The sequence below is a fragment of the Amphiprion ocellaris genome, chromosome 10, assembly GCF_022539595.1.
Source record: "Amphiprion ocellaris isolate individual 3 ecotype Okinawa chromosome 10, ASM2253959v1, whole genome shotgun sequence".
Classification (NCBI taxonomy): Eukaryota; Metazoa; Chordata; class Actinopteri; family Pomacentridae; genus Amphiprion; species Amphiprion ocellaris.
The window spans coordinates 11,066,066-11,083,652 of record NC_072775.1 but is presented as its reverse complement, the minus strand read 5'-3'; the positions used below and the strand labels follow the sequence as shown (position 1 = coordinate 11,083,652).

The window sequence follows — 17,587 nt, the reverse complement described above, 5'->3', positions numbered from 1 at the left end:
TTGATGTCAGTATGGTTTATTCAGTTTCAGCATGTCATTGCATTAATGTGAAACAAAATTGTTTGCCTCATCACTGCTTTTTAACTGATTTTAGAGAAAATATTAAAGGGATTTCATTGTTTTGTAAAATAAGTTGTGAAATAATTTTAAAGTTACTAACAAATGGTGACAGTGAACATAAAAATAAAGAAAAATACATAATTAAAAACAAATTTTACTAGCTTTCACAAAGATCTCCTTGTTATTCCTCATATAAGACAACATTTGGATCCAGGAGTGTGTCCTTCTATGACAGGCTGCAGTTTGCCGTATCAAACCCGGTACAGATCCACTTGTTGCTGAACTGTCTGTATCCCTCAGCATCAATCAGTTTACTTCCTACACAGAGAAAAACAATCAGATATTTCATGTTTACAGCATGATGGGAGTCTTAACGAGACAACACACTTCATCTTCGTCACATTCCAGTTATTATCCAAAAGCAGAGATTATTTACCGTCCATGAGGTTCTGCAGGCTGCAGTAGTTGGTGCTGTTATCGGCTGGATCTTTGGTGAATTCAGACACAGCTTCTCCCTGTTTGTCAAAATCAGTGAGTGAAGCTGATTAACCTTCTGATTTTCCCCTTTAATGTAATTAACATTTCTCCTCACTGTGTCACAACGTCACACACACACTTCCTGTGTGCTTGTTTCAAGGATGCATTGAAGCTATTTTGTCAAACAAAGAGTTAAATATTCAAAGCTAAAACTTCACATTGGTATTCGAATAGTTTATATACATTTCAGCAAAATGTAGTCTGCCGTGTTTGAAGTCTGTAAAGTTTAACCATTGTGTTGTCTTGAGGTCATTTTTGACTCGATGCAATAAAAACGAGTGGTGTCCATTTATTAAATACAGTCTTTCTGCCTTCTGAAGAGCAAAAAACTCAGACATTCACAAAGTGCGTGATGCATGACAGGTTGTTTCTTCATGTCAAATAGATTTTTGGTTGAAAATTCAATTAAACTGCTCTATTTTAGAGGCTCAGTGGAGGCGGGTCATTTTTGACCCTGAGGACAAGGGGAGTGATCTGACGACAACACAAGGGTTAAGAGCTACATTTGGCATTCACTTGAATTAAGTTACATATAAAATAAAACTGATGTAAATTAAAGACTGTTAATCTAGAAAAGTCCCACTTACAGTCACTTTGCAAACGGTGGACTGCTCCAGAAGAAACTGAAGGTCGCTCAGTTTCTTGGTGCTCGGAGACGTGTGTGTAGCTTTGATCAGGTACGGAACTGAAGACACAAGCTGACAACACATTTCAAACTTAGTCCAGTCTGACAGGAACCTGCTTCAGTCAATCAGTAATGAAAACAGTGATATATATTGTGCACCATAAGACTAGTTTCTCAACATTTTTAAAGTGATTTTCAAGACAACAGTCAAGTCATGTCAGGCCAAAATTATGATGATCAATTGAGAATTAAAAATAAAAAAGAAAGCTGCTTCCGGACTTGTTGCAGTAAAACAGCAAGAAGAAAAGTGGTAAGAAGCTTAAAAAACATAGTTACAACAACAACCCAGCAGTGTGTTACTGTGTCATCCATTAAAACAGAGACATAAATTATAATTTATGGAAGAAGAAGCTGTACAATTTAGAAAAGAGCATCTTGTTCCTTAGCATGTTAAATGTCAATACTGTATCACAGGCAAAAAATTCATTTGGTTTCTGTTAATGGCAGAGAATGCGACTCTAATCCAAGTTTCTGTCAAATTCAACAAATATCTCCTCAGAGTCCAACAGCTGTTTGTTCTGTGTGTGTGCTGGAAGAAAATCCTGAGTTTCTAGACAAACCTGCCTTTGAGCTTTCTTATGGTGAGAAAAAAAAAACTGTGGTGACCAGCGAAAGACTGTAAAAAAAGGATTTATTCACTGAATATTTGAAGACATCAATGGAACGTCTACATTTAAACCACATTTCAACAGGATTTGCAACAGTGAAAATGTTCATTTCTAAGGTTTAAGCATTGGTTTACTGTCTCAAAGTCTTGAATTTGGCATTTGGTTGTCAATATCCTGTTTTTTGAAACCAGAATAAACAAGTGAGGTGTGACTGAGAATTGAAAGACACTGTGTACACCAATACGGTATCCACTTTCCAATCACAATGTAGCTCCACCCTAAAGTTTGCTCTGCTTTACTGTCTGTTTTACTCTAAATGGGACCATAATTTACAATATGAACATTATTCCAGATTGACGGAGACTTGAAAGTAGCAATTGAGACCAGAAACTCATCAGGAAAATGTTTACCGAGGTAACAAGTCAGGTGAGAAGTACGGTCATTTTCTCATAGACTTCTATACAAATGTCCTTCTTTTTGCAACCACAGGAGTCGCCCCCTGCTGGCTGTTAGAAAGAATGCAAGTTTTGGCTGCTTTTGCAATGGCTTCCCTTGTCAGACCTGCAGCAGACCCAGTTATTCCCAACCAACCTAAGCTCCTACGTTAAGCAAATGTTGCACGAAAGATAACAACTTCAGCTGTGTTGGTAAATCCTCCTGAGATCCGGCCCATTCATTTATGTCCTCTGCAATGGACATTTGTTTTTGATATATATTTGTTGACTAATTTGAGCTACCCTACTAAATCCTGATGTGCTCAGTAGAGGACATCCTGGCCTTTCTAATAATTTCTCATGTGATTGGAACTTTGTTTTCATGCTGAGCAAAAATGAGACTGCCAGGAATATTGTTAAGAGATCGTTGTTTTATGTATGTAATCATATATTTTCTTGTTTATGAAGATGTCAGGAATTATAAATTAGAGTCAGAGTTCAGTTAAACTTTTTGTCAGGAAAAATAATGCCCCCTTTATGAATGTCAAGTGTCATATACATGAGAACGATTTATGGTGCATTTAGTACACAAGTTCCTGCATTCACATTCTTATTTAAATTAATGGTGACAATATGGATTCCTCATATAAAAACAACATTATATACGACTTTTGGAAAAAGCTGAATGAGATGTTTCTGACCTCATATGAGCACTTCTCTCCTGCATACAGGCAGCTCTGCCTGATCTGCCAGGCCTTGATCTGGTTCACCAGCTGTCCTTGGACATCGCTGCATGCGATGCCAAACAACCTGTAGTGCAGAGCAGCAAAAGTTTGTTTTATTAATATTCAATTAAAGGCTCATGCAGTATTTAAAAATGCAATAAAAATCTAATTACAAAAAGGTAAACTTTTCATATCAGAAAGAAACTCAAACTTTCTCACACTCCCCACAGACATGACTAATGCGAGTCTTGTGAGTTTCACCATATCAGCGATAACAAGCAGGAGAAATTACACCACACAGAGCTTTGAATTCAAAGTACCTTGCTGAACGTGCATTTGACCTTTTAATACTCTGCCAGGAAGAGTTTCATGCAACCCAACAGCACCATAAAACATCTTCTGTGTCTAACTAATGACATGCTGCTGCTGTTCAGAGCAGATGTAGCAGCAGCTGGATGTTAAAATTAAATCACATAGTTTTATACTTTAAGAGGCAGTACACTTCATACACCGATGAATCCAACTAAAAGATCAATAAAGGCTCTCAATTCTTCATCAGTACCACACACAAACACTCAAAAAAGATCTACAGTACCATTTGACTTTGCATTGTGAGGTTCGGTCTGCCAGGGAGATGGTCAGTGTCGTCCCCAGAACGAGAGCTGCAGCTACAAGCAGGATTCTCAGGTCCATGATGAACAGCGAGGTTCAGTGTCCGGGATGTGTTCGAATGTGTAGACGTCTCCAGAATGTCTGCTCGGACTGTCCTGAGGGCTTAATGTGAAGTACATGGGTCATGTGGAAAAAGACGGCAGTAGAACATTGATTATCACGTTGTACAGGAAGAGAGTAACGCATGGAGAAAGTTATTTTTTACATCAATTAGACACAGTTAGACTCAGCTACTTGATCCAAAGGAACATCCAGGTATGTGTATCAGTTTTATGTTTAAAATATAGCTGAGTATTTCTCAGTACATGTGAAAAGTTTTGAGATCAATGTCACTCTTTTTGCAGTCACTGCTTCAACTGAAGATAGTTTAAAAGTTTGACGGTGTCATTACTGCAAGAAGACATTGACCTTTGGGGTGATCCTGGTTTTTATTTTAGCTCCACATCTCAGGCACATTTTCTGACACAAAATGAAACATTTGGCATTTCTTTGTTTAAATGTCATTTTTCGAACAAGTGAAGAATAATGAGAAATGCACCTTTCACGCCACATTTCAAAGAAGAAATTTCATCTCTGTTAAAGTCCTTTTAAAAAAGTTTGTAAGACTTTATCTTTTCCTCACTTTTTACTGCCATGATTACAGTAAAACAGCCTCAAACCTTTTTCTTCTACCTGTATTTTTCTGCAGCTGTTTTGGATAATTTACAAAAGTAGGAAAATGGAAGAACATGTTGTTTTTCTATATCTTTTTTGTCTTCCATATGTCAAGGAATATCTTTTAGGAATTTATTGTTTAGACAAAATCTCCATTACGATGCCTGGACACTGAAAAGCTGTTGTGCTTATCTGAAGAGGTGTACAGTGAATTACATTAAGGAATTATTACAAAATAAAAGAAACCATATCCAAAATAGTTGATTGTAGCCTTTAGTAGATGGAGGTGGTGGACACCAAGTAGGTCAGACTTCAAATAAGTTGAATTACAATTTTACTGAGTGAGAGAAAGTCACAGTTGTACAATGTATTCTGTGAGTCTGGAGGAGTGTTTTTCAATATGAAATTAGAATTACCACCAACTAGTGAAGTTGTTTACATCCATGTTGCTAACCACGTTACTAACGCTGCCTCTCAAACTCAACATTTTCCATTTTCTTGACATTTTATTACTTTAAACTTAACTAACTTTAAGCAGCAAATACAATTCCAGCTCATCACCTGCAGCACTGCGTTCACTGGATCTCTTCAACAGATTGTTCTGCTGTCAGGTTGACATTTAGCTTTTTTGTGCGACTCTCTTCACACTGTGTTTCTATCTGCTGAGCAGCTCTGCTTTCACTGTTTTACAATTTCTGCTCCCGAATGTGAGAATGAGTAAAAGTGGGTTTTTAGTACAAACTACAAAAGCAAGTATTTTGTTGCTTTAATAGAATAGTGAAGGTTACAGCAGCTCCAAGTCATTCTCCTGTCACTTAAACACGCTGTATTGTCACAACTGACACTCTGTTGTCTGTCAGAGCCTTTACTGGGCAGCTGAAGTCGAGGGCATTACAGTTTGACTTCATTTGCTGCTGGGAAGGTCATTACTCAGAGCTTATAGTTGCTTGCTGCTATATTTATGTTCAAAAATTCACATATTGCACCTTTAAGATGTAGACATGTTGAATTCATTTTCAGCTTATAAGGTTGTTTTTTTAAAAGTTTGATACCAGCTCTATATATTTCTACACCTCTACCTCTCTATGATGAAAACATGATTCCCTGTGAGTTATTACAAAGTCTTAATGTCCTCTTTAAAAAAAAAATTTTAAAAATCTATGTAAAATTTGTCCATTTTGGTACTAAAGAAAATCTCATGGTAAATATAAAAATATACATCTTTTGAGACATAACTTGATATAGTCTCATTTTTTAGTCTGTCTTATCGCGATACAAAACAAAAGACTCAACAGAAACTCGTGAGTTTTCAGACTCTGGTGATGTTCTTTACAGTAAGACTGAAGTTTGCATCTGGCTGAATGTGCAGGATGGTTAGACGGATCTGAAAGACACACATTTTTTAAAACCTGTTACATGCAGGCACTCAATTGGATTTGAATCTCTTCATGGATATAAAACTCATTTTGTGAACAAGGTTGGTGAGTTACCTGGTTCATAATGAGAGCAAGTGTTACTTCATTTAGCTCCTGACTGGAGCGAACAGCTCCGTCAAAGAATGCCACAACTACAAAATACATAAAAAGACGCATGGGTCTACTCTGCAATTAAATGCACCTACCATTGTTTGTTGATCCAGCTGGGGTTGTGACTGCTGTTGATGGATTTATGTGATAAGAGTAGGCATCATGGTCGATATACCCGTTGTAGAGAAGGAAGAAGACACTGGAGAAACATACAGACCACAATCTAAACACAGGTTAACTTACCACAAACTGTAACTCAACACATTTACAATACAGTATGCACACTAAGCACAATCTCCTTTAAAATTTCCATTAATAACTGATGGTTGTACTCACTTGTCTGTGCAGCACATGAGGCCAAACATCCAGCGAACAGGATAAGCAGCAGCATGTTGAAGCTTTACACCAGAAACACTGAGTGAAATCCACTGTGGGAAAGTGTCTCTTCTGCTTCTGTGGAGCTTAGAGCTGCTTTTGTTCAGTATAATGAAAAGCAAAGCAAACAAAACCCTGAAGTATGAGGAAGCAGGGCATCTTTTTAAGCAGTCATGTATGGATTTTTTAAAGATGTGTTTTTATTAATCACTGGAAAAAAATGTGGCTGTTGATCCCACAATATATTTCACAGCTTTGTAAATGATGCATTGATTATCAATACCAGGAAACAGATGAGAAAGAGATCCGCTTTTGATCAGTTTCAAACATCTAAAACTAAATTCTGCACTTAAGCAGAAGCTGTAAGTTTTTTTGTTACTTTTTACTGAGTTGTCTTTGGATCAATTCTATTTCTAAGTCAAAAGAAAACATAAAATCAAGAACTGGAATGGAAAACAATGTTGTTTCTTTTGAAAAAATTACATTAAAAATGTCTAGACATTTGCCAAACTGCACTCTTTCTAATCAGGTAATTTCATGCTCAGTAGATTTATATAAATTAATGAAAATCATAAAGTCAAGGATTAAGAACTGACATGTCAAAATACACAACTGCTCCACACACAAGTTATCCTGAACAAAGCATTAACACATCATACAGGGCACTACAGTTATTCTGTGCAACTCTACACTCGTCTGTTTGAAGAAATGTTGAACTAAATAAAAAATGCTAATAAAGCAGCCGTCACTTGACACTACAGGTTCTTTAACTTCCTGCTGCTGCTGCTGCTGCTTGTGCTGCTGGCAGAGCTGGAGCATCTGGAGGTGGTGAGAGGAGGGGAGGTCATGGTCAGACCCAGGCCCAGGTCCACTGTGTTCAGCACTGGGGAGTGAAGTGTGGAGGCCCTGGGGCTGCTGCTGGCTGAGGAGGCAGGAGACCTACAGCACAGAGACAAGAGCAGCACACTGAAATCTACAGTCGCGAGTGGGAGAGTTTCTGACATTTTATTTTTAAAATGAAGACTACTCTCCTTTTCATAGTAAAAGCATAAAGACTCAACCGAGCACAACCTCAGCTGACTGGTTATATTCTAATAACAAAGTTTTCAGTCATATTCCTCGTGTGTATCTAAAACCCTCATTACTAGGGAAAACGGACACAGCCAAAACTTATACGTAGTATTATAGCCCTGAGCTTCCTATCAGCCAAAGGGATGATTTATTAAACTGAAAACAGAAACCAAACTGTTTCAATTTGGAGAATTGGTGAAAGGAGTTCATGAACTTACCACCAAGAGACCAGACTGCTTTAATTCTTCAAGACAAGGGTTTGAGGTACGTGAGTAACTTTACTCGATTCTGTATTATTCTTGCTCCTTTTTAGTCTTTGTGTCTTCATTATTTGTCTGCTGTCATTTTCTGTCATTAAAAATAGGTAAGAAAAGATCAAACTTTTTTTTTTTTAAAGCCTGACCTGACAGAGGCGGAGCTATGAGCATAGTTTGTCTTGGAGCTCCGGCGGCTGCTAGGAGTGGAGGATGGAGCCAGAAGAGACAGATTGGCCTGAGAGAAACACCAGAAAAAAGCATTAAAGTTTAACAGTAAAAAGCTAAACCTGCCACGGCTGAAAGCTTCATTAGCCCTCATAAAGCAATGCGGTGTCAGCTGTTTTTGCACCTGCAGGAAGTATTTCTCCAGCACAGATCTGAGGTCAGGTTTGTCCTCCATGACCTCGTTCAGCATCCCGTCGATGCTCTTGTTAAATTCTTTCAGCTCCTTCAGCTTAATGTCTTTCTCTTCGAAAGTCTCACTCCTGGTGTTCTGTACTGAGCGGATCTCTCTGGTCAGCTTGGAGCTCTGGCAAACAGCAGGACAACACAGACTTAAAATATGATCATGGTAATAGTTTGGTATGTACATACAACATTCCTTATTTGTTTACTATTTGCTGTCTTTTTGCTGCTACCCAATGGACCCTGGGTTCTGAAATGTGTTTAGAAAAAGTGATACAGGCAGGTATCAAACCTGTTTTGTGGCTCTATCAATTTTTTCCTGCTGGGAAGCGATTTCTTTGCTCAGCTTACTGATGAGCGACCGTTTCTGTATTATCTTATCTTTCTCCAGCTCCTCTTCTTGGAGTAGACTCTCAAAGGTATTGTTCATGGCCTGGAAATGGAGAGCAGCACATATAAGCACAAAAAAGCAAGGCGGAGAGGCATGCACATACACAGAGGATTCATGCGAGGTCAATTTCACTGGACGACTCAGACAGATTTGTTGAGAGGGTTTATTTTTAACTTAATACTCTCGCAGGGACCCAACTAAATAATAGCTACTTCTGCAGACAGGAAATGAGAATGAGGGCGAGTGAAGACGGGGATAAAGAAAGAGCGTTTTGAAAAGGGAAACGATGAAAAACTGCTTATTATTTCCCACAGTATTTATGTGTTACTGTACTGAGATAGTGAATAACAGACACAGTAGTCCATGTATAGTCTGAAAAGTTAAGATATTTCTCAATTTTTAAAAAATTCCTAGTGCAAAACTAGCAAGTAGTTTTTTTAGGGAAGACATTCTATACAACCTTAGTAATGAATTATTAATCATGCAAATCAATCCAGAGTAAACAGAACTGCTTTGTATACTTGGTCAAGGTCAATGATGATTTTTTTTGTTTTTATTATTAACTGTTGTGAGGATATAAAAGTTGAATGTCCTACTACTGAGATTTAGGCTACAAATGTGACTTAAAAATGGTCTGACAAGATTTAAATGCAGTTCAAACCATTGAGGAAGCTTTCTTAATGCACTCTGAACATAGCTGATTTAGGGGGAGGTGTTCAGTGTTCATGGACTAATTGCTTTTCTAATAACTCTGCTCTTTACATGCTATAAATAACAATAACCTGTAAGTCCTGTTGGAGCTCCTGCACTTGTTTTTTTCGATATTTTAGTGTCTCTTCAGCCACTCTCAGCTGCTCTTCCAGCTTCAGTTTTTCCTGAAACTCTGGACCTAAAATGAAAACAGTCTCAATTAGTGCGTGACCAGTGATATCTGCTCTACTAATTTCAACACACAAAGACAAAAAACGGACATAAATGACATAACTTGCTGCTGATAGTGCTGATAACAGAGCTGTGCAGTTCTCACACGTACTGGATTCATTGGCTTTGTTGAGGGATTTGCGAAATGCAGAGTTGCTGTTGTTGAACAGCTGGATGGTGTTTTCCAGAGCTCTATTCTCCAGCTCCGTCTTGCGAATTTTAGCATCCAGACCGTCTCCCTTCTGCTTGAGCTCCTCTTTCTCTTGTGCAGCCTGGTGAGAAGCACACAGGAGTGATTCAAAGAGTTGGTGTGGTGCAGGAATAATCTGACCTCAGTTAGCTTCAGCAAGCCCCAAATGTGACACAGCAGCAGGTTTGAAGAAGTCTCACCTTTGTGATGTAGTAAGCCTGGGACTGCTCCTCTTCTCCCTCAGGAGCTGCCAGTGAAAGACTCACAACCTCGAAACGTTTCTTCATCGTGTCGATCTTGAGCAGCTTCTCATTGAGTTCAACACTGAGACAGAATCGATAAATAAATTAGGCCTGTTGGAAAAAATGTTTGCTCAGAGGATGTAAATTTAGATCGGACAATCTTTAAGTCAAAATGAGATGATTGTTGACTTTTTTCAACATATTTGAACAAGAAAACATTCTTTTGAAATTTTGTGCTCTGAGTAACAGTAACCATGTTTGGTGCAGACTAAAGACAGAACCTCATACCAGATGTGAAGCATGGTGGTGGTAATAATCTGTGGTTGCTTTGCTGCCTTAGGGACTGAGCAGCTCATTAATTCAACTATTGATTCTGTATCTTAACAAAAAGTGCTTGAACATAATGTGCATAACGTAAGGCATCCATCTAAAACTTCAAGTGAAAGTGGACCTTACACCAGGATATTGATCATGAGCCCACTAGCAAATTCACAGAGGAATGAGTAAAAAGGAAGAAATGGAGGGTGGAATAGATGGAATAGAATCATCAAAACAAAGATTTGAATGCAACTGAAATGTTGTGGAGGGAATTGGAATGGGCTGTACATGTAAGAAAACCCTCAAACATTTTGCAACTAAAACAATTTTGCCAGAAGAGTGGTCAAAGATTTCAGACAGCTAATGTCAAAGACAGGTGGACTAAACATCCAAGGGCACAGAAGGTTATATGTGTTAATGTTTTTGATAAATGAATGAAAAACCTAATTTTCCTTGCAATCATGTTCAAGTTTAGGACTTTTATCTGCAGCCTGTACCTGTTTGCTTATCCAAATATAAAAAAGGCATCAATTTCCATACAGTACTCATTTTTTCCACAGCTGAGCTTTTTACCTGAGTTTCTGCCTCTCCTGCTCGCTGGTCTTGAGCTGCTGGCTGAGCATCTCTTTGTACACCTTGATTTCATCCTCTCTCTTTTTCATGGCTTCCTGCAGCTGCAACTTCCTCTTCTCCAAAGACAGCACACTGTCCGCCTTGTTGTACAGCAGATCTCTCACACGTCTGACCTCTACTTTTAAAATGTTGTGCTCCATCATGTTGTCCTAATGAAGATTAACACACAGTGCATGCCATGACAACATACAGTCCTTGCTTTCAGGTACATTACATATTTTTCATTTGGTCAGTGTAAAATACGTCTAATATTATCAACTGATTGAAGATCAAAAACTGGAATAAACTTTTCAGGAACAAATGCTCACCATTGTTTAGGCACATCAACTAAAAGATGGATGTTTGTTTTGCAGGTTTTGTTGATTTCATATGGAAATGATCCTGTCTTAGTCTGTGCTGTTTTCCTGATATGATATCTGCTACTTACATATTTCGTCATCCTGAGTCTCTTCAGCTCGTTTTCACTGGTGGTATGGATCAGCAGGAGCTCATCTACCTTGTCTGTCAGATCACTATTTTGAGCTTCTGACTTCTCCAGCTTTTTCTTCAAACAGCGAATATCATCCTGCCACGAACAAAGACATATGTGAGGTGGAATTATTTCACAATGAGATGCAGAACAGTACAGTGATGTATCAGACTGACCTCAGACTCCTTCAGTGTGTTAGTCAATGTTTTGGCTGTCTTTTGTTTCTCCTCCAGGTCTTTGGTCAGCTCAGCAATCTTTCTGTCCAGCATTTGTTTTTCATCTGACTCAACGTCACTTTGCAGCCGCCTCAGTTTATCAGTCAGGAAGGACATCTGGGTGTCCTACAAGATGCAAGAAAGTGGGAGGAACATCTAAATATATGTATTGATATTGTTGAGTGTAGCATCAGACTAGTGAAAGCTACTGCAGGTTGTGTGATAGTAAATGGCCACATCTGTATGTGTGGGATTTCTAATAAACATGCCTGTTCAGTCATGATCTTCTGCTGTCTTGTCAGTTCCTTCTCCAGTTTACTGAGCTGGCTGCCCAGGTTGGAAATGATGGACTTATTCTTTGAAATCTGTGCAAGAACATCCTTCTCCTTGGTCTTGGCGGCCTGTAAATGCTCTTTACGATGAAACAGCGCCTCCATGCAGTCTCGCAGCTGCACATCCAACTCCTGTAGCAAAGCACAAGCTCAGGCTCACAGAGTAGAATTAAAAGACAATGATCTAGCATTTTGAGCACTCCAAAAAAAATGGGATTGTTATATGTGACACTGATTATGTTGATCTGGATTAAGATTTGCAAGTGGATATTATAAATTAGATACGCATAGATACAGTAAGTAGTGCTGCACTTCCTGCAAAATGTGCTCGTTCGACTCTATTGCATCTCTACCATTCCAATACACTTCAGATGGACCTTCTCAGCTCAAACCTGTTCTCATTCCCAGAGTGGAAAATTCTGCTGTTGTGTCAAAGCCAGTGGTGACTCAGCGATCTGCACAAAATGTCCTGTGGCATTGCTGCCACCTGAGTCGATATTTAACACCAAGACCCAAAGTTTTTCCAGTTTAAGAGTTATGGGACTTTTACCAAGGAGACTGAGGTTTGCGTCCTGCGTTGGACCAAAATTATTTTCACTTAGTCAGTTTCAATTATGTGACTTCAAGCTGTAGTGTGGGACTATCATGTATCTGTTACATTCAAACTTTTACCAAATGAGTTCACACAATGCTGCTTAAGCCTATCAGAACCAGCACCAGGTAGAGTTTTAAATCTGTTATCTGTGGGGAAATTACTGTGCTGGTGCAACACTACTGATTACACCAACCAGCCATGATTGGTTTGCAGAACTACAGAAGGGAACAATTGCAAACACAGACAGAGTAGGCTACAACAAGTGTCAGGGAAACGCTTTGGATGTGACACATAAAAACAGAAACGCAGCATTCAGAGGAAGGATTACAGTCTAAAAAAAGAAACTGACTACAGGAACAAACAGTGAAGGCATACATCATAAGAACCCCCATTGTGATACCCATTATCTCTGAATGGGGTTTTATGTTCTGTCAGTTTATGCAAAGAAAGCCTGGCTATATGTCAAACTTGCTCCATATTACACTACTCTGTACTGCAGGATTAAGTCTTGTTTTCATTTGCTATTCACTTTTATTTTCACGCACTGTTTATTTAGGAGTGATTCTAAATTGTCTGTAGGTGTGAATGTGAGAGTGCTTGTTTGTCTCTATGTGTAGCCCTGTGATTGGCTGGTGACCTGTCCAGGGTGTCCCCAGGGTGGCACCATAAGTATCTGGATAACACGTTACAAGGTAAACCTTTCATTGCTCGAAAAGCAGTGACAGTGAAGACACCAGCAGAGAACATTTTGCTACACACTCATGGCATCTATTTCTGGAATTCAGGAAATGTGGGTTGAAATAGTAAAATGTACTCAGAGGGGTCTGAGTGTATATATATATGTAAAGAGTATGTGTAGTTTAAAAAATATCTACTAGAGAGACACTATTTAGTTAGCTTACTTTTGGTAAGTTTATGGATGTAAAGGTTTTGTGAAGAGTTTTCATGTTTCCCATTGTTGATGTTTCAGATCATTAATGCTCCATGTTGCCCATTCCAGAAAATTCACGTCATATAAGGCAAAAATACTTGATCAAAAGATCCTGAGGAGAATAACTGAACTGTGTATGACATCAGTTCTCTTCCACTTGGCTCCACAGCAGATAACGAGTTTCTGTTTTCGGGTTGTTTGGCTGCTCACCTTGATGGCCTGCTCTTCATCCTTGAGGAACTGGTCCATCTGTGCAGCTCTCTCTTCCTCACTAAGTGCAGTCTGAGTTACAACTTTCAGCTTCTCCTCCAGTGCAGCATTGTAAGCCCTTACCCTGGTCAGTCTACAAAACACACATATATATACACAGAGTCTGGGTACTAAAGCACTAAAGAGTTCATTTATAGACAGAGAAATGTAATATTTCACTGACTTGTCATTGTTATCCTGGATGTCTTTCTTCATTCTGGATATGTGGGCCGTCAGAGACTCCACATTGGAGGTTGTTCTGTCCAGTGTGCCTTTGCTGCTGCTCAGCTGTGGGACACATAAGAATCAACCCGTTCACTCTTAGAACATGAAGCTAGATTACATGAAATATAACTATCCTTTGGGTACACACTCAGCAGTCTGTGCTTACCTCATCCTGCAGCCTGCTGCAGTTATTCTGCTGCTCTGTCAGATCCTGCCGCAGTTTTGCTGCCTGAACGTTGGTTGCCGCTATCTTCCTCTCAGTTTCCTTGTTGTTCTTCTTCTGAGTATCCAGTAAGTGCTTCTTCTCTGCAATGGTTTCGTTTCTTTCCCTGATGTTCTGCTTGACCTGGGCAAGTTGCTGGAATGATAAAAAAGCAACACGTGTTACTCAAGTGTACCGTGCAGAGTGGATTCACATTCTGTCAGCTTTTATTCTTTAGTTTCAGTGCGTTTTATCAGCAGACCCACTCTTTACCAGTGCACACTGCTGCATCTGAACATCTCGTTGCTTCATCTGCTTGATAGTGTTCTCCCACTGATGGATGAGCTGCTGAGTCTCCAAGTGAGCCTGCTGCAAATTCTCAGTAGTCTTATCCAGAGCAACCTGTTAGACCAGCAGATGCATTTTCATGGTGAACAACCTGGTCACAACAACTGCTGATAACTAACACGTGACAGCAACCCTGTCATTTTAGTAGCAATTCTGATCTATTATGGGATACACTGATCACTTTTTACTCTTCTTCCTGTCGATAGAGTAAAATTTAATCCTCTAAAATATCTCATTCATTATAAGCTCAACTGGCAGCCTGTCTATTGTGTACTCTGTTGTCACCCTAATTCAGCTGGGATAGGATCCAGCCCCTGTGACCATAGAAACAATGGATGGATTATGTGCTCATATTGAACTTGGTCTCCAGTTGCTACAGTGGTCTGCTTGGATTAAAGTTCTGAAAGCTGATGCTCGACAAGATTGTAGTGTGCTTTCTTACATTACCTGTGCAGACATTGTTTCAGTCAACTCTTTGTCAAGTGCTTTGCGCTTTTCATGGGCCTCCAGGGTCTTCTTCTCTATAGCCAGAGTGAGTGACTGTATGAGGAGAGATTAGAAAGCTCAGATGATGAGTCAGAGCTGTAAGCTGCAGTTCAGTGTGGAGCTGAAAACAGAATCACTTGATTGATTTATCATCCCCTTACCTTGATCCTCTGCTCATCTTGCTGAGCATACTTAATGATGGACATTATGTTTTCATCTTGGCTTGCTGACTCCTCTAGAAAGGCATCCATTGTCTCCTGGTCCCAGTTCAACTGGTTCCTAAACTCTTCTAGCTTCTGTCTGGACTTGAAAATGTGGTTCTACCGATATGGACAAAGGTTAAGAAGCATATGTGGGAACCAACAGCTATAACTGCTTCTCTTTTTTGTATTTTTAAGTACATATACGGCATATATACCTCTAGCGTGTCTTTCCTCTCTGCTAAAGATCCGAGCTCATTCTTCATCTTAGTCGTCTCCTGAGCAAGGCGACCTGCCTCTCTCTCTGCAAGGGCTGTCAGGTGTTTCTCCAACTCCTCCTCTCTCTGCTTGGCTTTGCACAGAGCCTTTGTGCAGAAGATCAAAATCACAAACTAACAACACACCCTGACACTGTGACTACTCTATAACCCAGTTACAAGAGAAAAGACACACCGGTCTGACACACAATAAATATTGTGTTATGATATACCTACCGCAGTGTTTTCCAGCTCCTGTTTAGCACTTTTGAGGAAATCAGTCAATACTTGTTTTTGATCCTTGTCTCTCTCAAGTTTGTTTGTCAGTTGCATCAACTCCATCTCTTTCTTAAGAATCTGTTGTTGAGGAAAGCATCAGATCACATGCATAACGTACATGACATTTGAACTGCAGCATGTATGTTCATGTGACTTGACATGTTGTCAAGCGGTGTTCACATTTACAAACATTTGTCTGGTAAAAGTGCACTTGGTCAGCTGTCCACTGTGTGTTAATGTAAGACTGACAACCTGTAACTCCAGGTATAGGTAAATTAATTAATTAAAACGTATGGCAATATAAAGGTAAATTTTGTCTTTGCTTGTCCCTTTTCCCTTAGTTTTTTTTAATTTTGTTTTTTGATTTTTCAGGTATTGACTACTCACCCTGGACAGAAAGCCCCGCCCAAAGCCATTTGATTGGCAGTTCAGCCCATCAAGTAAGAGCAAAGGCATAATGTAAAAAGCAATGACACAAAACGGAAAAACAAAAGGAAAAAACAAAGGGAAAAGGGAAAAGCAAGGACAAAATACCTTTATATTTCCATATTTTTAAATTGTTTTTTTATTTATTTCTCTTTATATTTACACATGTATTTCATTTTTTAAACAGATTTATTTTTATTTCTTTTACTTATTTATCTTTATATTTACATGTTTATTTCCTTATTTTTTAACAGATTTATTTTTTTAATTTATTCTGTTACTTATTCCTCTTTATATTTACACATTTATTTCCTTTTTCTTTTTTAAACTGATTTATCTTTTATTATGGCTCTCCTGTGATTCCATACACACAGACAGGCTAAGCTAATCTCCAAGAAACATTTTATTTATTTATTTATTTTTACAAAAAGGAAGAAAGAAACACCTAAATGTGCATTTTGGAGGATTTCTTCTCTTTTGTCTGACAGAAGATATATTATGATAGTAGAACAGACCTAAAAATTGAATAGTGCATAAAGAAATCCACGGTTTTGTCAGTGTGACAGACAACTTTCCCTAACTCACCTCCTCCATCAGAGCTTTGTTTTCAGCGTTGAGCTCCGGGGCAGCAAAGCGCTCGTCCCAGCCGACGTCCGATAAAACTGTCTGAATAATGTTCGACATCTTCCTTCGCTGTTCGGCAAACTCTCTACAAAGAACACAACAATATTTCAGAGTAAAACCGGTTTTCGCTCCGACATTAAGTCGCTTCTCTCGCCCGGTTGCTATGTGAGCCGTCCGTTGTCAAGTCTCCCATAGCAACCGCACGCGCCTTTAACTCGTACGCGCCACGAGGAGGCAGCGCGAGACCAGAGGAACGTCTGCGGCTCACGGGGTGCATTATTTTACATTTAAATTAAATTAGTAAAGAAGACAGAAATAAATACTGTTGACACAAAACATAGCTTAAAAAAGATTAAAAATTAATACAAAAGTCACCACCCCATCTCAACTTACTGCCCAAATAAATGAAACTGTGTTTTGTTTGGAGTAATAATATTTAATTTCATGAAATCAGACTTCTAATAAGCTTAATAAAGTAACTCTTTTATATCCCTGATGGAATTATAATTCGTAATATGACTCAGTAGTACCAGTGGTGTAAAGTACTTTTACTGAAGTTCTTGTAACTAGTTTTGAGGCACTTGTACTTGATTGTTATTCATTTTATGCTACTGTATACTTCCATTTAACTACATTTCAGAGAAAAACATTGCACTTGTATTTTACATAGATTTGTTTGTTGAAGAGAAGTAGAAGATGTATTATAAGCACACAAAATTACTGTATTTTAATTAGATGGCTATTTTCCACTGTCCTGCAGTATTCCTCTGTTGTCCCAGTTGCAAAGATACAATTTTTTTTAGGTACTTGTACTTTGAGTATTTCCACTTTATGCTACTTAATACTTCCACTAAAATACATTTCAGAGGAAAATATTGTACTTTTAATTTTACATAGATTTTTTTGTTGTTGTTAAATAGAGGTAAGTGTTCACCATAAAAATGTTGAATTTGTGTGTTTTCATCAGGGTATAATATCAATGAGCATTGGTAATCTGTAAAAATACTGATCTATCCATCTGTCTATCTATCCATCCATCCATCCT

General features: G+C 38.6%; 2 protein-coding genes across 2 annotated transcripts; both read right to left on the bottom strand.

Moving 5' to 3' along the window:
- Nucleotides 1–3,840, bottom strand: wu:fc46h12 (uncharacterized protein LOC568958 homolog). The gene is made up of 5 exons (XM_035957005.2): nt 3,645–3,840; nt 3,026–3,134; nt 1,185–1,295; nt 497–575; nt 1–378 (listed from the first exon to the last, which is right to left on the bottom strand). The coding sequence occupies exons 1-5, from the start codon at nt 3,740–3,742 to the stop codon at nt 287–289; spliced, it is 489 nt and encodes a 162-aa protein (XP_035812898.1). The 5' UTR covers nt 3,743–3,840; the 3' UTR covers nt 1–286.
- Nucleotides 3,841–6,454: 2,614 nt separating this feature from the next.
- Nucleotides 6,455–16,719, bottom strand: ccdc39 (coiled-coil domain containing 39). Its single transcript, XM_023289643.3, has 20 exons — nt 16,504–16,719; nt 15,451–15,570; nt 15,175–15,321; nt 14,918–15,076; nt 14,718–14,810; nt 14,196–14,324; nt 13,887–14,078; nt 13,680–13,783; nt 13,457–13,589; nt 11,658–11,852; nt 11,350–11,514; nt 11,132–11,269; nt 10,645–10,853; nt 9,712–9,835; nt 9,434–9,593; nt 9,183–9,289; nt 8,302–8,442; nt 7,954–8,133; nt 7,751–7,839; nt 6,455–7,215 (listed from the first exon to the last, which is right to left on the bottom strand). Exons 1-20 carry the CDS (start codon nt 16,600–16,602, stop codon nt 7,032–7,034), a joined length of 2,868 nt encoding a protein of 955 aa, XP_023145411.2. The 5' UTR covers nt 16,603–16,719; the 3' UTR covers nt 6,455–7,031.
- Between the last annotated feature and the right edge of the window lie 868 nt (nt 16,720–17,587).

Coding starts and splice junctions, on each gene's coding strand:
- ccdc39 (XM_023289643.3), bottom strand. CDS start 16,602: ATGTCGAACATTATTCAGACAGTTTTATCGGACGTCGGCTGGGACGAG. Junction 15,322..15,450: donor AGGAGCTGGAAAACACTGCG/GTAGGTATATCA, acceptor TTCTGCACAAAG/GCTCTGTGCAAAGCCAAGCA. Junction 9,290..9,433: donor CAACAAAGCCAATGAATCCA/GTACGTGTGAGA, acceptor TTTTCATTTTAG/GTCCAGAGTTTCAGGAAAAA.
- wu:fc46h12 (XM_035957005.2), bottom strand. CDS start 3,742: ATGGACCTGAGAATCCTGCTTGTAGCTGCAGCTCTCGTTCTGGGGACG. Junction 3,135..3,644: donor TCACAATGCAAAGTCAAATG/GTACTGTAGATC, acceptor TCTGCACTACAG/GTTGTTTGGCATCGCATGCA. Junction 576..1,184: donor CCACCGTTTGCAAAGTGACT/GTAAGTGGGACT, acceptor TTTGACAAACAG/GGAGAAGCTGTGTCTGAATT.